The following is a 24,884-nucleotide window of genomic DNA, read 5'->3' on the forward strand; positions in this document are numbered from 1 at the left end:
TTATTTTAATCATGAACTTGATACAGACAAGTACAACGGCCCTTTTGATGAGCTCTGGGAGTGGGACTGAGGGAACGTGTGCTCGGTTGTTCGTTCAAGTGGGTGAGAGGGAAAAAAGCAGTGATTCAATTCACATAGGGAACGAACAAATCTGTTTGAGGTCAATTCAACTACACGATCCACCAATCATTAAAACCTATTCAAGTCTGACGTTTTTGAAATCAGCACATAAAAAAAAAGCAAATAAATTAGCGAAATTGTGACACATTTGGGAAAGTCTTCCGCAGCTGTCAGACTCAATTCAGAATGGATATTACTAGCTAAGTTTGTAAATATCATGAATTGACTTGAGTTGTCACATACACCTTGACTTGGGGGAAATTTTGGAAAGTATAGCTTTCTCAATTACTGTATAAGGTACTTAATCTACAATTAAAGGGTTAGTTCACCCAAAAATGAAAATTCTGTCATTAATTTCTCACCCTCATGACTTTCCACCCCCGTAAGACCTTCGTTCATCTTCGGAACACAAATTAAGATATTTTTGATGTAATCTGAGAGCTTTCTTTCCCTTCATAGACAGCTACATAACTGACACTTTGATGCTTCAGAAAATTTGTAAAACTAATCCATGTCACGAAATAAAGAAATCGTAAAACTAAAGGCTGATGTATACTTCGAAGTATATACATCGAAGGCTGTTTGTACCACGCATAGCCTATGACGTAGCCTGACGTGCACCTCTTCAAAAATGTAACAACACATCAATTCTACGCGGACTGCAAGCGCTGTGATTGGTCTGCTAGAACCCCTCCCATGGGTCAAAAAACTGGCACGGAGCAATAGGAGAAGAGCGAGCGTTTTCAACTTCGATAGGAATGAAAAACGTTGTTTCAGGGGACACATGCAGTCAAACTGCAACAAAAGTCGTTACCTATTTGCCAATTCTCTTCCATTTCTGTTTGTAAGCTTCTCTGACAACGTACATGACAAGTTGCTTCTTCTTCGGCTTTTGCCTTGATACAACATTACTGCGGACACTGCCTTCTAGTGGTCTGCATGCACGTCGATGCAGACAACGACGCAGAAGTATAAATGAAAACAGACGCATAGCCTACAGCGTAGAGGCATCCGGCGTAGGTCCGACGCAGAAGTATAAATCAGCTTTCACCATATACATTGAGTGGGGGGTTATTCCAAATTTTCTGAAGAGACACAATCACTTTATATGAAGAGCAGATTGAATTTAGGCTTTTATTCACATATAAACATTGATCAGTGAACATAAACAGAAGCTCAACTGAAACTGCTTGACGCGTGAGAACAAACCTCTTGTAGAAGCTCATAAATGCTGCGTAACATGAGAATGATCCACATCGGTTCTTGTAGAAGTTCAAATGTGCTGCGTAACATGAGAATGAACCTCAATGGTTCTTGTAGAAGCTCAAATGTGCTGCGTAACATGAGAATGAACCTCAGTGGTTCTTGTAGAAGTTCAAACGTGCTGCGTAACATGAGAATGATCCTCACTGGTTCTTGTAGGTAACATGAGAATGAACCTCATCGGTTCTTGTAGAAGTTCAAATGTGCTGCGTAACATGAGAATGAACCTCACTGGTTCTTGTAGAAGTTCAAACATGCTGCGTAACATGAGAATGAACCTCACTGGTTCATGTAGAAGCTCAAACCTGCTGCATAACATGAGAATGAACCTCACTGGTTCTTGTAGAAGCTCAAACGTGCTGCGTAACACGAGAATGAACCTCACTGGTTCTTGTAGAAGCTCAAACGTGCTGCGTAACACGAGAATGAACCTTGGACTTAAGCTATTTTTATTAAAAAGCTATAAAACAAAAGAATAAAAAATGCATAAATGAACATTCGAAGATCAAAAACTCAATTCAGAACTTAACAGTTAAATATTAAAGTTTATTTTAATTTTTCTTTTCTTTTAAAGCTCAAACGTGCTGCGTAACACGAGAATGAACCTCACTGGTTCTTGCAGAAGCTCAAACGTGCTGCGTAACACGAGAATGAACCTCACTGGTTCTTGCAGAAGCTCAAACGTGCTGCGTAACATGAGAATGAACCTCACTGGTTCTTGTAGAAGCTCAAACGTGCTGCGTAACACGAGAATGAACCTCACTGGTTCTTGTAGAAGCTCAAACGTGCTGCGTAACACAAGAATGAACCTCACTGGTTCTTGTAGAAGCTCAAACGTGCTGCGTAACACGAGAATGAACCTCACTGGTTCTTGTAGAAGCTCAAACGTGCTGCGTAACACAAGAATGAACCTCACTGGTTCTTGTAGAAGCTCAAACGTGCTGCGTAACACAAGAATGAACCTCACTGGTTCTTGTAGAAGCTCAAACGTGCTGCGTAACACGAGAATGAACCTCACTGGTTCTTGTAGAAGCTCAAACGTGCTGCGTAACACAAGAATGAACCTCACTGGTTCTTGTAGAAGCTCAAACGTGCTGCGTAACACAAGAATGAACCTCACTGGTTCTTGTAGAAGCTCAAACGTGCTGCGTAACACGAGAATGAGCCTCACTGGTTCTTGCAGAAGCTCAAACGTGCTGCGTAACATGAGAATGAACCTCACTGGTTCTTGTAGAAGCTCAGAGAATGAACCTCATTGGTTCTTGCAGAAGCTCAAACGTGCTGCATAACACACGAGAATAAACCTCAATGTTTCTTGCATGTGTCAAGCAAACATGCTTGAGCTTCTGTTTACCACAATTGAGTCTCTTCAGAAAATTTGGACTAACCTGCTCAATTCATATAGATAAGTTTTATGATCTCTTTATGCGTAGCTGTCTATGAAGGAACATAAAGCTCTCCGATTTCATCAAAAAGATCTTCATTTGTGTTCTTAATATGAACTAAAGTCTTACTGGTTTGGAATGACATGAGGGTAAGTAATTAATGACAGACTTTTCATTTTTGGGTGAACTATCCCTTTAAGCTATTTTTATTAAAAAGCTATAAAACAAAAGAATAAAAAATGCATAAATGAACATTCGAAGATCAAAAACTCAATTCAGAACTTAACAGTTAAATATTAAAGTTTATTTTAATTTTTCTTTTCTTTTAAAGCTCAAACGTGCTGCGTAACACGAGAATGAACCTCACTGGTTCTTGCAGAAGCTCAAACGTGCTGCGTAACACGAGAATGAACCTCACTGGTTCTTGCAGAAGCTCAAACGTGCTGCGTAACATGAGAATGAACCTCACTGGTTCTTGTAGAAGCTCAGAGAATGAACCTCATTGGTTCTTGCAGAAGCTCAAACGTGCTGCGTAATACGAGAATGAACCTCACTGGTTCTTGCAGAAGCTCAAACGTGCTGCATAACACGAGAATGAACCTCACTGGTTCTTGCAGAAGCTCAAACGTGCTGCGTAACACGAGAATGAACCTCACTGGTTCTTGCAGAAGCTCAAACGTGCTGCGTAACATGAGAATGAACCTCATTGGTTCTTGTAGAAGCTCAGAGAATGAACCTCATTGGTTCTTGCAGAAGCTCAAACGTGCTGCGTAACACGAGAATGAACCTCACTGGTTCTTGCAGAAGCTCAAACGTGTTGCATAACACGAGAATGAACCTCACTGGTTCTTGCAGAAGCTCAAACGTGCTGCATAACACGAGAATGAACCTCACTGGTTCTTGCAGAAGCTCAAACGTTCTGCGTAACACGAGAATGAACCTCACTGGTTCTTGCAGAAGCTCAAACGTGCTGCGTAACATGAGAATGAACCTCATTGGTTCTTGTAGAAGCTCAGAGAATGAACCTCTATGGTTCTTGCAGAAGCTCAAACGTGCTGCGTAACACGAGAATGAACCTCACTGGTTCTTGTAGAAGCTCAAATGTGCTGCGTAACACGAGAATGAACCTCACTGGTTCTTGCAGAAACTCAAACGTGCTGCGTAACATGAGAATGAACCTCACTGGTTCTTGTAGAAGCTCAGAGAATGAACCTCATTGGTTCTTGCAGAAGCTCAAACGTGCTGCATAACACACGAGAATAAACCTCAATGTTTCTTGCATGTGTCAAGCAAACATGCTTGAGCTTCTGTTTACCACAATTGTTCTGTGAGTTGATGAATGTATATATGTGAATAAAAGCCTAAATTCAATCTGTTCATTAAATAAAGCGATTGAGTCTCTTCAGAAAATTTGGACTAACCTGCTCAATTCATATAGATAAGTTTTATGATCTCTTTATGCGTAGCTGTCTATGAAGGAACAGAAAGCTCTCAGATTTCATCAAAAAGATCTTCATTTGTGTTCTGAAGATGAACTAAAGTCTTACTGGTTTGGAATGACATGAGGGTAAGTAATTAATGACAGACTTTTCATTTTTGGGTGAACTAACCCTTTAAGCTATTTTTATTAAAAAGCTATAAAACAAAAGAATAAAAAATGCATAAATGAACATTCGAAGATCAAAAACTCAATTCAGAACTTAACAGTTAAATATTAAAGTTTCTTTTAATTTTTAGTGTATTTATGTGTTAAAGACATACACACAAATATGATTGTTGCTACCCATCCAAACAAAGTGTAAATATTGAGAGTAAACTATTTAATATTGTGCTCATCATGCCTTGACTAAGGAACTGTGTCAAATACAAAACAAAAAGACTCATGCATGTCGAGTCTTAGGCTTAGTCAGCAGAGAAACAAGGATGTTGGTGTCATGCTGAATGAAATGCACATCTAATTTCCAACTCCAGGCTGTAATGTACAGTATCACACAAAGAGTTGGATATCAAAGGGAAACATGTTATCCCGAGGCGAGTCCTCGGGGGAAGAGACCCTTCCGTTACCCTCCCTCTGAGAACGCAAGCTCTGTGCCAATCTCGCTCACCAGGCTTATGTTTCACATCTCATCCCTTTATCTAGCTTGCAATATTCTTGACGGCTCTGCAGTTTTACCTGTGTTCTCTTCTGCGGAACCTTAGTGAGTCGCTATAAATTAAACCCGTTTAATCATGGCCTTTGTTTTGACCCGAAGATTACAGGTGGAGCATCGTTGTCATGCAAGATTAATAGCGGGGAACTGATTGGCATGAATGTCATGCTGTAAATTCTTTTCATCTTGGTATTTTGCACAGCAAGCATAATGCAATGATGTGATTACAACCCCTGTGTCCAATCCAGTCACAGCGTCTCCAGATCACAGTGGCATTTAATGATAACGGGAGAGATACATCAATGACATGTACAGAGAAGGGAGACCAGGATGGACAGTAAGCATAAAAGTAAGCTTAAGCATAAATGTACATTCAAATTCACAAACTAAAATTTAAAAGTTGTGATTAAAAACAAAAGTGTCAAATATACTACTAAAATGAATGTCCACAAATCCTTTTATATTACTTAAACTACAATTTTATATTATGAGCAATAATAATGGCAATACTCTTTTTTTTCATACAGATGTAGTATTAAACAAATCAAATTAATCACACATAAATTCAACAAATACATTTAAGATGTGGCGGTGAGTAAATAATGACATTTTAATTTTTGAGTGAACTTCTCTTGTTATTATGTTATAACTTGTCATTATGAGGAAGAAGCAATGCAAGACGTGTTTCTAAGAACTGCTTGGCCTTTATGTCTAGCGTTTGCAGATAGAATTGATTTTAAAAATGTTCAATTGAAACAAAAAGTGAATTAGTAGCTCGTCATTTCCTTTCGAGAGCTGGAATTACAACATCAATACGTGCGAGAGGAAATGAACCAAGGAAAAGCAGCTTTTCAACAGCAGTAGTACATCATGTTATATCATTTGAATTAAAATAGTGGCAGCGTCTGAATAAGGAGGGAGTTGAACGTCGATGAACCGGAGGTGTGTTGACATTTCTATTAGTTTGAACTCATCCGCATGCTAAAGGCAGTCACGCAGGGATTTCTGCAAGACAGCCGCAGGCGTGTTATTGTACTGCGAGAGCAGCCGTCAATCAAAACGATACCAGTCGCTCAGAATGGGAAGGGTGGTGACAGATTTAAAATGAAGAGTCACACTGAACATATTACGGAACTTGAAATGTCATCACTCATTTCTGTCAATGGCCCTACGGTTGACTGACCCACAGCAGGGTTAATAGCAGATGGGCAAAATCACCAGAGGTCGTGCAACGGGCTATAAAGATGGTTTGATATTGATTTATGATTTTTCATAAATTGATTTGTGATTGTTTTTAATTCTAAAAGCTCAGAAGTCCACACTTAAAAAAAATAACAAATCAAAATATTATTCAAACATAAAAATGATGCAAAAATAAATGTTAGATTTTGAATTTAGGTTAATGAACATTCAAAGATATAAATTCGAATATTTTTGGATCACTCCAATTTTTACTTTAAAATTTAATACTATTATAATATACACACTGTTTGCAGAATTATTAGGCAAGTTGATTTTCTGATCACATTTTTTTTTCCAAGCACATTTTACCAATTCCAATCCACATCAATCTTAATAACTACTATTAATATTGTTTTAATCATTTATAAGTGATATATAATTGCTCATGAAGGCTGGAAATGAAAAATGCCTTATATTCAGGTGTGCAGAATTATTAGGCAGGTTTTCTTTTACAGGCAAAATGAGCCAAAAAAGACATTTAACTCAGACTGATTAGTCAACAATTATTAAATACTCATGAGAAGGATGCAATACTAATGCAATACTAGAAATTGCAAAGTTAAAGCATGACCAAGGGACAGCAAAATGCTCATTGGGTCAGTGGGGTCATACAAAAACAGCTGGAGAAGAAAAGACACATGTGAACTGTAAAATAATCAAGAATTAAGGTGAAGAGTTAAGTGTGAAACCATCAGGAACCCTTTAGTCTCCAGCGCCACCATTTTCCAGAACTGCAACCTACCTGCAGTCTCCAGAAGTGCAAGGTGTCAGGATCTCAGAGACTTAGGTTAGCTAAAGAATCCTAAAAAATGACCCGCTCTTAATAAGAATCACAAGCTGAAGTGTTATAAAATACATGAAGACTGGGTTTTTATAGGCTTATAGACAGACAGCTTGAGAGTGACTCCTGAAGGACCAGCACCACATCCTCTTGTACCACTGTTTGAAGAATTTATCTTCCAGAATCTGGCAGAAAGGTGTGGGAGTTCACTTTTAGTCCATCTCTTATCCTGAAATGTCCATCTTGCAGAGAAGGACTAAAAATGATCTTCCAAAACTTACTGCCAGACTGCCAGATTCTGGAAGATAAATATATATATATATATATATATATATATATATATATATATATATATATATATTAGACTTGTGCCGATATTCGGTAATGCGATAAATCGCGATAATGAATATGCATGATATTGTTATCGTGGGCATTTCAAAATACCGTAAATAATAATTTATTACCAATTATTAATTTTTTTATAATGCAATTAAGAATACTTTACCCATCAACCGTATAAAATGCAAAACATTGCTGTATTCTGCGTCAAAAGAAAAAAGCTCAGATGTAAACAAACCCAAAATACATGAGAAGCACATGGCGGAACGAGTGAAGGAGACGTGCTGAATGAAAGTGCACGTTTACTCTCTGACAGCAGAGGGCGCTGATGGAACAGCAGAATGCAGCGGTTACCACGGAAACCGCGCAAACAAAGCAACTGCGCTAGTTAAGTTTTTAAAATGCTTCAAACAGCCATTAATTTTTGGCAAGTGAAAACATGTTTTTTTTCAAACAGTTAAGAGAGAGTTATTTGACTGCATGACTTGATCCAAAATGGTCTCTTTATATTGGTTACTCCGAATGACATCAATGAAATTATTTTTTCCGGACATTCTCAAAACAAAGCAACGACTTCTACTCATAATTTTAATACTATTTTGCATTATGTTGATATATGATGTTATAAAATCATGCCAGAATAAAAATATATACATTTATTACATTGTAAGATACTTTAATCACAAATGAAATGGCTGTATTGGCCTTTGGACGGTTAAACCGAATGACGTTTTGACACTTCAAAAACTTTAAAATACCTTTATATATAGCAAAATATAATTAAAACCTTTTAAATTTAATGAAAGAGATCTAGTTGTACTACCTTACATACTTTGGATATCATATCTTTGTTTTTTATTATTATTAAGGCCTTTAGACAAAAAAAAAATTACTTGTCATATCATTGATATATATTATCCAGTCTTCATGTATTTTATAGAAGCATGTATTCTGTGGCTTCTGGACCCAGAAGTGTAAATTTGAAAGAACTTACATTTGAAAACATTTGAAATAACTGAAAAAATATTTAGACAAACACACACATTTTCTTTGACTAATAAGTGAAAAGCTACCACGTAATTATTGCAACTATACTGAGAGATCAGATGAACAGGATGTTCCTCATATTTCCCCAGAACTCTTCAGGTCAGCAAAAACAGGAACAAAATCACTCTATTAAGAGAAGAGTGAGGCAAACATGCCGCCGTTGTAAGGATTTTTTTAAAGTGTAATGAGGTAATTTTCTGTACAAGCCGTGTCCCTGTTGTGCTCTTAAGCTGCATAGTGGTGCCGTTCCAGTAGGTATTATAGCACATCCTGCTCCCATCAAAATCTCTTACTGCTTCCACACAAGGTCCATATTCACCCCAAGTGCACTTAGAGACACTTCATATAAACTTTATCCTGGGTGTCTGCCATTAAGAGCAGTACACTCATAACTTTCACGCCTGGCTGCAACAACTAAACCCCAGAGATGCTGACGGTTTCGAAAAACCTCTTTGAAATATTTCTCAAGAGCGGATTAAAGTGAACATGAAATCAAAATCCATCCCATTTACATTCTTAATGCACATTCCTGGTCTTATTGTGCATGAATTATCAGGAACGTTATTTGAAAGAAAAATGAACAGCATTTCACGTTGTCATCATCTTGACGTTACGCATTAAAACAAATATTCTGGATTCTATATACTCTAAGTTACACTTAATTTGTGGCACAGTGTTGATTACCACAAAAATTCATTTCCACTCGTCACTTTTTTCTTTAAAATTAGTAAAAAATCTGGGTTACATTCAGACACAATGGAAGTGAACAACAAAATACTCATTGTTCCAATGTACAATAGAGCCACAAGATGTCAAAAATGTGTGCGTTAGCATGATCAGTGTTGGGGGTAAGATTACTTTTTTCAAGGAACTAGTAAAGTAATGCATTACTTTTTAAAATTTTACTACAATATTGGAGTTACTTTTTCAAATAAGTAACACAAGTTACTTAGTTATTCTTAGTTTTTACTTTTTTGAATTTGCATTTCCTTCAGCCTAAGGCTTATTCATTTCACTTTTGGTGTGAAATGGCCTTTACATTTGCCAAAAAAATAGAACTTTTAATGGAGTAATGCAATATTGTAATACAATATTTTTTTTAAAGTAACATTCCCCTACACTGAAAGAAAACACTTGGTAACACTGTGGTTCTTTTAAGAACTGTTTACTTAAAGTTTCTTTGGGGAACCAAAAGTGATACTTCTACGGATGGCATCACTGTGAAAACCCCCTTTTGGAACCTTTTAAGAGTGTAAACTACATTATGTCACAAATGCTGTTGTTTAAAAGTAACTTGTATTGGACCTGAAGTCTTTTTTGAAGAATCTCTTTTTAAATACAGTGTTGATGTAGGTATGGAGGTACAAGGTTTTTGGTGTACTGCATCAGAGGGCGAAGATGTTCACCTGGAAGTCATGGTGCAGCTCAGGGCAGAGGCGCACATATTGTCCCAGCTGCTCTAGGGGCCTGTCAGGCTCTGGTCGGGGACGCAGCTTGTTCACATCAGTTTCCAGGTCATCTTCCTGCCATGGAGAAACACAGAGCTATAAACACTGTTCACTCATAAGCTTGACTGCAGACTGAAACACATATCTCTTCCCCTGTCACTGCATGTGCGGCCCAGAGGCCATGTGACAAGCTCTAGCCAACAGAATGCAGCAGGCTCTGACCGCTGACCTTCACTCTGTCTTTCTCTATGGCAAGTGGGCCAAGCAGCAGACAAACAGCAATTACACACCTTATTTGCCAGGGGAGGCACATGTAAGCGGTCACCCCTCAAGCTGTGGTGTAAATGTCAATCTTACACGTACATACAGAAAAGGCCATTTTTACAGTTATTTTTTGTGCTACTAGGAAACAGAAATTGGGCAAAGTGATGCTATTAAGCCCACCCAAAAAAATTCCATGGTTTCTATATCTGAATATCGTTCCAATAAAGTGAATATTCAAATTTTTTTTGCAAAGTAAAAGCAAAGCAACATAGTAAAATTCGAATAGTATTTTTATTTTTCGATTAATAATAATTACAGATTGAAATGTCGACTATTTGTGCACATCCCTATTAAACAGAAGATCAATCTCTCATATAAAAATGTATTGACATAAAATTAAATTACTTTCTTAAAATTGTAAACGTCCGGAGTAGGTACATATGTAGCATTTAAGCCCATCTGCATTACAAATGTGGCCATGATGTTCACATTTTATTACTTTATTACTTTTTTTTTTTTTTAATTGGCCGCTTAAAGTGCCTTAACATTCTTATGTTATTTGCATTATGAGAACTAAACGTAAGAGAAAAATAATTATAAGTGGATAAAGTTTAATAATTTAAATATGTGCATATGTTCTGAACCTAATTACTTTTAAAAGTAATATTTCTGGATTATAATTACAGACAAAGTATTAAATTATTTTCTCAAAACAAAATCTAAAATATTTAATTTAATGGTTATTAAAATATTTTCATATATTTTATTGATTTACTCTGAATGGCATTTATCTTCTGCCGATTCACGTGAAATTCAACTTTTCAAATACAGAAAACTGCCTTAAAATATCAGATTAATATCAGGTTGTGTTTGATTTATTAATCTCTGATTTTTAATTTTTTTATCAAGACTCAAATACTGCCATTTTTGTCACCGAATACTAGAAAATTAGAATCATTTGGAAGGTGTCTCACAAAACAAATTTTGATGCAAATTCTTCAGTGAAACATTGGATCAGCTCCAAATATATATATATATATATATATATATATTTTTTTTTTTTTTTTTTTTTTTTTTTTAAGCAGCTTATATGGTACGTGCTGTGGGCATATTAGAGTCACAGCTAACCAACATGGGTAATATTTCATTGTAAATGTCCATAACCAAATCTTAGACCACGCATTCACGCTACAGAGTGGACATAAAGCACCATGTGACATGTTAGTCATGGCAAGAGGATGAAGCGCAGACATGGAAATAAAGAAATGCATTAACAGTATTTGAAGAGAGCGTGTAGGGCAGAAGAGGATGAAAGTACTTTGGTTTGGTGGTGCCGTCTCAGCAGGGACAGGATTGTGAAGTCATTGATTTATGGCTGAATCAGGGGCCCTATTATTGAAGTTATGTGAGAACAGGAAGCCGCTTGTGTCAGGCTCCTGTCATACGCAGAACCTGCTCTTCAATCACATTTTAAGAGAGAGAATGAATCAGTGGAATTTACCGCACATCGTTCGCTCTGTCAAAATTACGACGCAGGATCGCACAGACCGCGATGTGTGTGTGCATGCGTTGAAGGTGCTGCTCACGTCTGCGAGAACAAATCTCAAAACACTCACGTAGTCCCTGTTGTCTGGCTCCTCGTTCTCCGTGTCTTCGTCACTGTCATCTTCTAAACTGCCATCTTTCAATAAGGTAGAAAGAAAGATAAACAACATGCGAGACTAAGGCGTAAATGTCAAGATGAGCAAAATATGGCAGTTCATCTGTAGGATCAAAGAGGACCTGCCCAGAGTCCTCAAACATTAGCTCTTTCTGCCTCTGATACGTTCACATAAAAGCAGATATCTGCCATATACTCTGGTGGAGTATGTAGTGCTCTACCAGAGAGGACAGTCAACCATCAAACAAGAAGAGTTTTGAAGCATTTTATATATATATATATATATATATATATATATATATATATATATATATATATATATATATATATATATATATATATATACACAAACAGATATTTGAATCTTTAAATAAATATTAACTTCTAGAGGTAAACTGAAATGAATGTAGCCATGCCCTCTTCTGATTTTGCTTCACAGGTTTTCATCTCATGTGATGGCTACAAATCATAACACTGAAATCACTATAATTTTATAACAAGCTCTGCTAAACCAAATGATTGGTTACATAAAAAGGTGTGTTCAAGGTATTTTATTTGGCATGGATGAAGAGTAAATTGCCCGTGTGATAAATTATGGCGAGTCATATATTTTAGAGGGAGGCTGTGAAATTAATATAACCCAGTTTATGAGAGCTAATAATGTTAATGGCAGCATTCCTAAAATGTCAAAATCATGTTAAGGTCTTACAAAGTAATTTTGCTGTTAGAACAATGTTAAGAATTTAGCTTAGCTTTGCTAGTTTAAGTTGATCTAGCTGGTCTCCAAGTATGTATATATATATATATATATATATATATATATATATATATATGTGTGTGTATGTGTGTATATATATATATATATATATATATATATATATATATATATATAGATTAACAACACTAAACTACTACAGTAATCTCTCACATCACCTAAGGGTGTTTTCCTCTGATTTTCGTAGCTAAAAGCTAATAAGACAGATGAAAAGGGGTAACAAGGAAGTGCTACAGCTACAGTCCACTCGTCTTGGAGATTAACATCATCTTATCTGCCTGGCCAGACTGAACAGCAAATAGGCTCAGCGTTATGGGTGGCTCGTGCCACACATGTATCTTTTCGTTTGGAAGTTTCTGTCGTCAGCAAAGACGCTAACATTAGCAGTTAGCATGTTAACGGCGTGAAAAACCAGCAGAAACTCCACGATTAGTAAGCAGGGTGGGTCCCATCGTTATCTCAAACCAGATAGGGGTGGCAACACGTATCATCCCAGAGGCTATAAAAAGTCAACCGCATTAAACAGATAATCATTAGCTCGGTCTGATATCGGCCTTCCCAGCTCTCCGGCTTCCTTGCACAAGATAAAAGCAACGGGAAACTCATTAGTGAGAACGGCCCAGCAGGAAAACTCTTGTGTGGTGTCTGGATCTACAAGGTGTATGAAAAGTGTGCAGATGAACAACAATATTCTAGACTCTTGGGCAGAGAAAAGGAGTATTAGCACATGTTGTGGAGATGTGTGGTATGTACATGGGCGACATTACCGCATAACTCTCACGCAAAGTTTGCACATTGTTTGTGTGATATCCACTGGCTCGCCTTCATGGTTTAAAATCGAAATATTTCAATATTGCAAGGTGGCATTTTTTCTTTATCACCAGTTGCTTACAACATGATGGACACTCATTCACATATCGTCCGCGTCATTTCCCGTGATAATAAAATTAAGTGAATTATTAAATAAACAACAAGCAAACTTAAACTTGTTTGATTAAAATTTCTGTGAATAATTTGCTGATGCAGGTATAAAAGGACATTTTGTACCTGCAAAAAAAACGCTTCACTATGCTGTATTGAGTTGAGCACCCATGGTGTCACTGGGCAGGGTTGCCTGGGCAACCACCTCAGAGCTCCCTGCAAAACAAGTGAGTGTAGACTATTGTGGGTCAGCGAAGTGCAATCTGCTGGTCTCTGGCCAAGCATATCTTCCGTTTCTTGTTTTCCTTTAATCTGTTTACTGCTGCTCAGGTTCTGACCTTGTTCAAAGAGAACATTTGCATAAGATGACCTAGTCAAAAAGAAACATGTCTGCCAAAAGAGGGTTGCACTGTAGTTAATTTATGCACAATACTGCCGTACAGCATAGGAGAGTGCATCTTAGTCAAAATTCAATCTGGTTTTAGAACAACTGATTCCTCACACTGCCTGCTTTCACAAGGTCCAGTCTTGACATTTACTTCAGAGCAAAGCTCTGAATGATCACAACCTGCACTGCTTCAGGAGCTTGTATGGCTATGAAATTAAATGTGAGAATATCCTGAAAATATGTACATTTCAGGAATTAATAATTTTAATGTCACTTTTATACGGATGCAACTTATGTTTTTTTTTTCTCAACAATGCAATTTTCACCATACAACATCAGGTGTGCCTTATTTTCCGTAAAATAAGGTAATATATAGAAAAAGTGTTAAATTTAAATTAGTTTTAAATTCAATTCAGTTCAATTTAAAGTTCCCCTGTGGTGAAAATCAAGTTTTTAATGTTGTTTATATGTCTATGTGTTTTTTTTAATATGCTTAACCAGACAAACCATGTGCAAATTCATATGTCAAGACCATTTCTGGGTATTTTCTCTTTAAAACTGCAGTGATCTAAAGACAGTTTCAAAAACATGGTTAGAAATAGCTGGTTTATGTGACATCACAAACTACCTTGTAACCAATCACGTAAATGTGCCGGCGGGATTTATCACAATCATTAACTGACCGCGCAAGGGAGTCTCAAAAGAAGCCAGGTTATACCAATATATTTTTCTGTTGATATGAAAAATCAGGTAGATTTAGAAATATAGCGGGAGTATTGAGAGGAACATCTCCACTGACGTTCGAAGGGCTCGTTCACACAGAACGCATTTTTGCTTTGAAAAACATGAGATGCGGGCAGTGGAGAGGGGGAAAAACGCAAGGTCTCGAGACACGTTTTTTAAAAGTGCCATGTCATGCGTGAGATGCTGTGAAAGATGCTAGCGCAATGGTTTTACAAGTCCGTCAAGCGTGTTTACATAGAAAGACAATGGAAAAGTACCGCATTGGAATGGAAAAGTGCGTTCTGTGTGAATGGCCCCTAAGTTGTTCAAAACGTTTCTAAGGATGCTGACTTTTAGAAGGCAGCTGTCTGACTGAGATGAAGACTGGGAACATAGTTTGTGTAACATTAGTAACACATTATTAGCTGTTTGATAATGTAGCCAAGCAAAAGGCTAATCATTAATTACCATTATATGTCCGATGTTGTAAAAAGCGATACCATTGTGCAGCGTTTACCTCAGTAGGTTGACCAAATAGATCTCTGAGCTCGTACGAGTGAATGGAGGCGGGGCTAATTATCATATTCATATATCTGCGTATAATAAATGAGGCTAGGGTGTAGAGTTACATTCAATTAGAGGCCATTAGAGGTCGCCTATTCAAAACAAAGGCGTAGCTTGAGGACACTGAGTTTGAGCGCGTAATCTTGGGAGATGTCGTCTTCACCTCACAGCCGGTGGAAAAGAATCGGGATGGGACATGGACAGAAATCATGTTCATATGAGATTATAAATGTTACTGTAGTATGAAGCAGAGCAGGGCCGAGTGCTGTGGGAGCTGAACGAGGCCGCTGGAGCGACTGCTAGTCAGAGACGAACGCGACACATGGCTTGACAGCAGAGGAACTTTTATTATGCCTCAATCGCAGGCAGTGTGAGGAATCAGTTGTTCTAAAACCAGATTCAGACTCCATTTTTACTAAGATACACTCTCCTATGCTGTATGGCAGTATTGTGCATAAATTAACTACAGTGCAACCCTCTTTTGGCAGACATGTTTCTTTTTGACTAGGTCATCCTATGCAAATGTTCTCTTTGAACAAGGTCAAATTTTAAAACGTACTGTATGATGGAGAAAATGCTGTATTACTTTTTTTTCTTTTGTCTGGTTTATATTTGTGTTGATAACTGTATCCCAATTCACATACTCTACATTGGACTACTCCTACTATCGAAGTCTAATAGATGAAAAATGGTATATATCGTGTTGACATTGAAAGAATTTTCTAGACTCATTGAATGCCCAGCGCCTATGTGATAAAAAGGGGACAAACTTGGCCTGGCTGATAAGGACATTGTCAGGCACTAATAGCCAAAGTCAGGGTGTAAAGGCTAAATATCTCTAGCGGGACAGACTCAGTGTCCCTAACGGACAGACTGTGCGAGGAGAATAATAGTAACTGTTGGGTGTTTGGCAGTGTAATAAAGAAACGGGCTTAAAAACCCAGGAAACATAAGCCTTACCGTAAAGTCCTAAATCAGCATCCCAGTCATCGACAGGCCTCCCAGGAAGAGGAAAGCTGTAGGCACTCTTATCTGAGGTCAGTGGAAGAGGGACTTTGGGATTACACTTCCTCATCAGCTGGATAGCCGGTTCCACCAAAGATTCAAGGCCTTTCATGGACAAGCAGGTCTTCCGATGAAATGAAATCAGTTAGAAATACTTCAAGGCGCTACATGTGATCTCCAAGAAACATTTCCTATGGGCAAAATTTGCAGCAGAAGCAAAAATTTGCTTCTTTAAAAGCACATTAACAGACTGTTAGAGCATCTGGTAAGGACTGGGGCTGGTTTACTTAGCAAGGTCGATAAAAATCACAGTGTGATTTAAAAGCAAATGATTAAAGCATTACAAACTGAGAAAGGTATTTGAGGGTAGTAAAAAAGTTAGTAAAAAACAAACTAAAAAAGATCAGCCACACAAGAAATATCACAATATGAAATGTAACGAGAACTTTGAGACCAGATAGTGGGCTGAAATTTCACCTGAGTGGTCTGGAAGAGAAGACTAATGCCACCTTCGGCGACAATGGCGTCTCTGCCCACAGATGAGTTGGCGGCACGGTGCAGGCAATGCAGTAGGGCTCTACGGATAGGAATGTTTTTAAGGTTGGTGTCATTGTTGTGCCAGTCTTCATAAACCTTCAGAAGATCTGCTATGTAGCCTTTTGCGACAGCAGTCCGACAGTTGACCTCTGTAGAAGAACAAATATAATTCTGTATCTTTAATCACACAGTAAACATTGATTTATTCTCTCTAAAACCTTAATAATGGATTCATTTTCCTGCCAGACTAAAGTTTATATTACTGAGGAACAGCAAGTAAATATCAATTAAGATGTTCAGCCTGACCATCAGCCTTAAATTATAATGTTATGTCAGAGAATATATCTAGAAGACAGTGTTGAAGCTACTACAACAGTAGCTTTCCAAGCTAAAAGCTAATAACTTTAGTTAGTTTGTTAAGTAAGTTTGCTTTAGAGAAGAGGAAGAGTTGTTGTAGTAAAGTGTTGTTACCATGCCGTCATTTTACGGCGGTCAATTTGAGGGTCAATTCAATGCTGGATTTTCACAAAAGATTAACATGATGGTACATGCTAGTCGATGAGTTGAATCAACTCCACAGCAACTACATACATTCATCCACTAACCATTCAGAAACATCCAGTTACATTCTAAAAGTTTTAACTTCTTCCTGAGTCTCTCCATCAGTGTTCGACTCCGGTTTGAACAATGTAAGGCTGAACACCATTACTGACAATTGTCTTTTTGGCTGCGTGAGATTTTCCAGCTTTGTTTAATTTGCATTTAAGGGGACACACACAAAAACAGTGCATTTTCGCTCACACCCAAATATCTATGGGGTATTTTGAGCTGAAACTTCACAGTCACATTCTGGGGACAAGAGACTAATATTACATCTTGTGAAAAGGGGCATTATAGGTCCCCTTTCACTAAAAAGGTTGCAAAATGATGCAGAGACTTGTGTGAATCAGTGAATGTGAACCAGTTGAATAAAATCATCTGAATGAACCGATTCACTAAAACAATTTTTTAGTGCTGCTAAAACAACAATTTAGCAGCATGTCTTGTTACATCCCTCCTTGTTGAAAAAAACAGTTTGTCCATAATAGTAATGGAAACATTTGATAAATGTATCTAACGACTCTCCTTTTTTCTTTACCACTGTTAGCAGAATGTGTCTAGAATAGAGGGTATGCGTAGACGTCACTTTCCCGCCGGAACGCGCTCCCTCAGCTGGACTGAGTGGCAAAAGAACCTGCTGCATGACTGGATTTAATAGGGGAAACTGCGAAAACGCGAGTAAAACAAACGATTACACTAAAGGTTGGGGTCGAAAGTGTTCCTTATGACATGTCAAAGAAACCTAATCCATGGATATTGACATGCAGCCAGGAATCGTGTTTCCTGACATTTATATGTGCCTGATTTTGACGCCGGGGAAATACATAAAGCAAATCGGCCTTTATGTAAATACAATATAGGTAGGTCTAAATCAGAGTGACCACTTATATTAATGTTATATATTTTGTCATATCGTCCATATAGTTTTTGTCAGTGTTTATTTAAAAACACCCAATTATGCAGAATATAAGATGTTAAATATTTAACTGATGAGTTGTCAACACAATATATGACAATACAATATATAGGCTATGGTTTTACCCCAAAAGCATCTTTATGTATCATTCATATTCAAACTGACCTCCCTTTCTCTCTCACTTTCTCATGTCACGCTCTGTTGTGCTGTTTATTAATAAAATGTAATAAGAACATACATCATTCGGGCACTAAAGAGCCATATCAACAGAATGCAATAACACTGGGATGATGGAGAGGGAACAAAAAAAGCACGTGACTCTGCCTGTCTGAGCGAAAAGATTTCTCAGTGTGGCACAAAAGGTTAAATGAGATCAAAAACAAGATGGCAGAGAGAGAGCCACTCTAGGCGAAGACTTAATTTCCGTTCTTTAAGTCTGTGACAGGTCTGATGCCTGAGGTAAAGCTCGATTATGTCTCATAGCGCCCCTTAGTTTTCTTACATGAATCAGTATATCGTGAACGAGAATACTACCACTAGCAAGGCTCTTGTTCTACTAACCATTAGGACACTGATGACTCAATTACTTCCAAACGAAATTACGAGGTCACGCACAATGTAGCTGGTATCAATAACGCTGTTGTGTAACATGCATCATGCATCATTGTTGTAGCTGTTAAAAGTACATTGCCATTATGAAATATGAGTTTGTCCGTCACTTGTTATTAAGAAAAACCATGTACATCCATAATGGTATTCATATATAAATTCAACATAAATACAAATAAAGAAATACAATATGAAATAATATAAAACAATAATGAAAATATTTAATAAAGTTTATATCACTTTTTATTTGCACTGACTAGTGAACTGTTTGATACGAGTCCCCCCTCTTACTGTCACAATTAGGTTGCCCTTGTACATATATAATAATTCCTACATGGAATAAAACACCAGGGAATGCAATTCTTTGTTTAGATTGTGTATCTTAGCAACCAAGTTTGATGGCACAATTAACTTCTAATATCTAATATCAACATGGTCACATTACTACAAACACAAGCTGTCAGCTTGGAATTCAAACAGTGACTCATTCACTCACAGCTTTAAATTAACCAAAAAAGAGATTATTTTATATTCACATCATTGCTGCAATTAGTATTCAGTGTTTTATGTAAATAAACACTTAATTCCAAACTGTTTGGAGGGTTTAAAACCTAGCGAGCCGTTTTAAAATGTAGTGAGCTGCTTTGTTGTCTACTAGAATTTGGCATTAGCATGTTGCTAACCTAACAGGAAGATACTCATATAAACATAAAACACATAGCACACAAATATAGGGTAAAAGGGTTCCATTTTCAATTAAATTGATTATTTTTAATTTTTTTTTAATGGATTTTTTTAACAGTTTGTGTCGAAATGCATTGTGGATCGTCACAAAAATTAATGCATCGCTGACCTATATAAATAAATAACTAAAAATGTGCAAATAAAATATGAATGCAAAATAATTAAAAATAAAATAAATAATTATAAAATATAAAAATAGAGAATACATAAAAGAACAAACAGATTTAAATAGACCAGGAAATGTTTCAAACATTAAGGCTATGCAAAAGAATCAGCAAAAGAACTTGTCACTGGTCGATCAGCAGATAAACCGAAGCCAAACTGTTTATTCAAATTAAAGAAATGTTTGACTTGCAGCACTGAACTTTGAGTCCATTTGGGACCAACTACTTCATGTTGATCTGCTTTGTGGTTTCAAAACTCACTAATAGCATAACAAAGAGACAAACAGCTCTTCACAATGCTGTTGATGAAGTGAATATTGTAGCTCATGTGTACAATTAAGTGTCCACTTCTGGGACTTCATGAACACCTAGGTCACACAGGAAACAGTTATGATTAAACAGACATTTAGTTTTATTCCAAATAGAAGGTGATACATTTTAATGCATTTCAGTTCTAGCTCATTTTAGTAGCATTGTTTGAATCTATCTATCTATCTATCTATCTATCTATCTATCTATCTATCTATCTATCTATCTATCTATCTATCTATCTATCCATCAATCCATCCATCAGGGCTGCCCCCTTATAGTCGACTAATCATTAATCGACTAGAAGAGGCTTAGTCGACTAAAAATTGTATTAGTCGTTAGTCGCAAAAAAAAAAAAAAAAAAAAATTGGTGAATTCACGAAGTCCGCGAGGGACAGATCATTAATGGCGGGTCCTTGTGGTTTAGAGGGTATGCATCGACGTCACTTTCCCGCCGAAAACGCGCTCCCTCAGCTGGACTGAGTGGCAAAAGAACCTGCTGTGTGACTGGATTTAACAGGGGAAACTGTGAAAACGCAAGTAAAACTTACACTAAAGGTTCCTTACAACTTGTCAAATAAACCTAATCCATGGATATTGACATGCAGCCTGGAGTCGTTTCCTGACATTTATATGTGCCTGATTTCGACGGCTGGGACACACATAAAGTAAATCTGCCTGTGAATATTTTATATAACTACAATATCGGTAGGTTTAAATTCGCGTAATCACTTATATCAATGTTATACTGTATCTTCATATTGTCCAGCCCTAAAACATATATAGTTTTATAGTATAGTTTTTGTCAGTGTTGTTTATTTAAAAACACCCAATTATGCAGAATATAAGATGGAAAATAATTAATTGATGAGTTGTCAAACTAATTTAAAACAATACAATATGATTTTACCTCAAAATCCAACAATTTGACACAAAATGATAACTAAAACATGTTTCTCTGCCTGGAGTCCAGCTGTTTCTGTGAATTGCAGTGATCCATTTGCTTTTTTCCCTGTTGCTTTCTGCAGTTTTTAGATATATACCTCAGGGTTTGTGTCAAAGCTATTTGTACAGTCAATCACAAAGCTCTTTCCCGTTTTGGATGTGTTTTGTGTGTTTTTCGCGACATTCACACTGAAAACCAATGCTGCTGCTCAAGGGGCTCGCACACCGGACGCGAAGCTCAGCGCCGCAACACGTCTTTCAAATTCGAACGCATTGTTTTATATTTTTTTCTGAGTCGTAGCTGGGCGCCGCGGACAGACGCCGAATTTCGCCGTCGGTGTGCGTACACTCATAACAATGCGTTCGAGTTTTAAAGACGTGGCGAGGCGCTGAGCTTCGCATTCGGTGTGCGAGCCCTTCAGTCTTTTGCCACTCAGTGGCCGTGACTGCAGTCGTAACGGTCAACGGTGATGTCACATGCATACCCTCTATTTAAAGTATGGCGGGCAGGAAATTCAAACGTTCGCCTATCATCCACCGACTTCAAATATGGCTTATCATTTGAAACATGCAAGTAGTAGCAACTTTACATGGCTGCTCGCTCTAACGTTAACCTAGATAAATGTGCGCTATTATTAAGTGTTTGTACGGAGTGTGAAAGCTGACGTATAGCGCGCCTACTGCAAGATATGGAGGCGCCGGTGCGATCACTTGCATTTTTTCCTGATAACAGCGGAAACAGCTTAAAATACTCATTTGTGGTCATACAGATAAGAGTAATACATTATTTGAAACTTTTATTTGTGTCAACGATCAATAACAAGAAAATGTTGTGCCTTTGTATAATAATGAAAGCAAACAGGAATGCGCTTTCTATCGTCTCCGTCTCTGTGAACTAAACCAAAACTCAGTGTATACTTGCCTCACAGAAATGAGAAATATATCTATAGAAAGCTTGAAAAGTCAAGAGATTGTCAACCAATGCAAGTGGAAAACAAATATTCTCAGATTATGCAATCCGAATGAAACATATAGGTGCATCCACTACTGCGGAGATGACGAGTCATCATCTCTGCTGCCGAAAACACGGAAAACATTAATAAATTATTAAAATGACAGTTTTTTTTCACATTACATTCATAATCATTACTTTTGCAGGTGCGCTGTGGCAAGCTCTATTCGTGCGCTTGAATGCTGATAAGGCTATGTATTAGGGCTGGGCGATATATCGCATGAGATTGTCACGCACATTTCGTCAGTAAAGCCGGTTCCCTGATTACCGCTAAATCACAATCACCTGCTTTCAAATGGAGCGGCATTTAATAGACAGAGCCGTAGATCACTGACAAGCTACGCAATATCACGTTCATTATTGCAGATGAATCGCCTTCGATACTATGTATTATATAGAGACAATTAAAGGCTTATAATTATGATTTCTATCTATCTATCTATCTATCTATCTATCTGTTTGTTTGCCTGTCTATCTATCTATCTATCTATCTGTCTGTCTGTCTGTCTGTCTGTCTGTCTATCTGTGCAGAGGATTTGTTTCAGATTCACTGTGTGTCTTCCACTGATCTCTATCCAGGATTGTACTGACATTATTAAATCAATGTTTGAAAGCCCACCTACGAAACTGTCAAAAGAATTTCCACTCTCCTTGTTTTAAGAGAAATCCTCCAAGCTCCGTATTCGGCTGGTTTCTCCATAAATCTCTCAAGCCGAAGACGCTCAGAGAAGGGCAGGGGGCTCTATGTGAGGGAGTTTGCCGGACTCTGAGCCCAAAGTCTCCTTGCTTCTGTTGAAGGGGTTGGAAAGCAGCCAATCGCGCTGTGCACTCAGTGCATCTAATGGAGGCCGTGGAGGAGAGCAGTGGGAGTGTTTGCGATATGAAGGTCAACGGTATTTACTTCCATGCGCGCAAAACATTCAGTGATGGAATTACAAAAGGAAATAAAGAAAAAAGAACAACTGTTTCATGTTCTTCTGAGTAGTTCCGGAGCCTTGGGAATAATATTTTATAATGGAGAGCTGAAACTTGTGTTGTGAATCTACTTCTTTGGCTTGTATTCCTCCCAAGCTCCCAGTATAGGAGTCATGAACTTAAGAACACTGCAGTTCTATGACTTGCACAAATACAGCAATCTGAAATATTAATGCCTGCGATGGTTTCTATCAGGCTTGGACTTCTAGAAGGAATTTTTGGTGCAGCTAATGTAGCCTTAGGGTTTTTTAGGAGTTTAAAGCAAGGTCTGGAACATATGATGTCTCAGAATATGAAAATGTCCTGTCATTGGAGATTCGTTCTCTTATAATGACTGTTACAAATGGCGCAGTGCAGATCTGACATGTAGAAAACATGACAATACTTCTGCAAAGCTCGCTAGAGGAAACATGGCCACGTTAGATGATTATCAAGCATTCGCCACATCCTCCAGAGAAATAAAAAGCACGCAGACAAAAAGGCACAGACAACTTAGCTTTGCCCGACGGAGGAGAATTAATTGCAGCATCACTGGCCAGACGTGTTTCTTTTAGAGGAGGCTCCTAAAAGCCCCACAGAGCATTACGTTATTCACAGGCTCACTGACTGCAGAGCATCAACAGGTGCAGCGCCTGTGCTCTCAATGGGAGAGTGCAGGACGAGACTCACAGAGTCACACTGCCCCCTGCAGGATGATAGATGAACCGCAGGTAGAGTGTGCTAGCACACAAGAGGGTTAAGATGGATAAATAGCTTCATATTCTCTGCTCTTCCTCTATTTGGTTTAAAGCCAAAAAAAAGAGGGTAACTCGATTTTACTCTGTTTTGGGTTTAGTATGAAGAAAGTTTTTTGATCATGTTGCAGAGGGTGCTTGTATTAAAGCAACATCTCATATTTTAGCGTTAAACCATTGATGAAAATGTGTAAAATCTAATAGATCAGCAACAAATTGTTAATGGTTTTTAACAATTATATATATTATTTAAATTATATAAACAAGGGAACAACCATCACAAAACAAAAAAACAGTGGATCATCTAGGTAGTGACATATATATACATATATACAGTACAGTTCAAAAGTTTGGAACCACTAAGATTTTTAATGTTTTTAAAAGAAGTTTCGTCTGCTCACCAAGGCTACATTTATTTAATTAAAAATACAGTAAAAAACAGTAATATTGTGAAATATTATTACAATTTAAAATAACTGTGTACTATTTAGGTATATTTGACAAAGTAATTTATTCCTGTGATGCAAAGCTGAATTTTCAGCATCGTTACTCCAGTCTTCAGTGTCACATGATCCTTCAGAAATCATTCTAATATGCTGATTTGCTGCTCAATAAACATTTATGATTATTTTCAATGTTGAAAACAGTTGTGTACTTTTTTTTCAGGATTCTTTGATGAATAGAAAGTTCAAAAGAACAGCATTTATCTGAAATACAAAGCTTCTGCAGCATTATACACTACCGTTCAAAAGTTTGGGGTCAGTAAGAATTTTTATTTTTATTTTTTTGAAAAGAAATTAAAGAAATGAATACTTTTATTCAGCAAGGATGCATTAAATCAATCAAAAGTGGCAGTAAAGACATTTATAATGTTACAAAAGATTAGATTTCAGATAAACACTGTTCTTTTGAACTTTCTATTCATCAAATAACCCTGAAAAAAAAATATTGTACACAAATATTTTGTACAATTGTACACATTAAATGTTTCTTGAGCAGCAGATCAGCATATTAGAATGATTTCTGAAGGATCATGTGACACTGAAGACTGGAGTAATGATGCTGAAAATTCAGCTTTGCCATCACAGGAATAAATTACTTTGTGAAATATATTCAAATAGAAAACAGTTATTTTAAATTGTAATAATATTTCACAATATTACTGTTTTTACTGTATTTTTAATTAAATAAATGTAGCCTTGGTGAGCAGACGAAACTTCTTTTAAAAACATTAAAAATCTTAGTGGTTCCAAACTTTTGAACT

General features: G+C 37.2%; 1 protein-coding gene across 4 annotated transcripts in view; it reads right to left on the bottom strand.

Annotated features, from left to right (window-relative positions):
* The window catches only part of LOC125247835 (cytosolic carboxypeptidase 4), a 241,369-nt gene that overhangs the window by 144,449 nt on the left and 72,036 nt on the right, over positions 1 to 24,884 (bottom strand). For all 4 annotated transcript variants that reach the window (XM_048159342.1, XM_048159343.1, XM_048159344.1 and 1 more), the window contains 4 exons: positions 16,553 to 16,761; positions 16,031 to 16,199; positions 11,656 to 11,720; positions 9,734 to 9,850 (listed from right to left, as the gene is read on the bottom strand). In XM_048159342.1, coding sequence (XP_048015299.1) covers positions 9,734 to 9,850; positions 11,656 to 11,720; positions 16,031 to 16,199; positions 16,553 to 16,761 — 560 coding nt within the window. The remainder of the gene's footprint in view (positions 1 to 9,733; positions 9,851 to 11,655; positions 11,721 to 16,030; positions 16,200 to 16,552; positions 16,762 to 24,884) is intronic.

Source organism: Megalobrama amblycephala, linkage group LG15 (assembly GCF_018812025.1).
Source record: "Megalobrama amblycephala isolate DHTTF-2021 linkage group LG15, ASM1881202v1, whole genome shotgun sequence".
Taxonomy (NCBI): Eukaryota; Metazoa; Chordata; class Actinopteri; order Cypriniformes; family Xenocyprididae; genus Megalobrama; species Megalobrama amblycephala.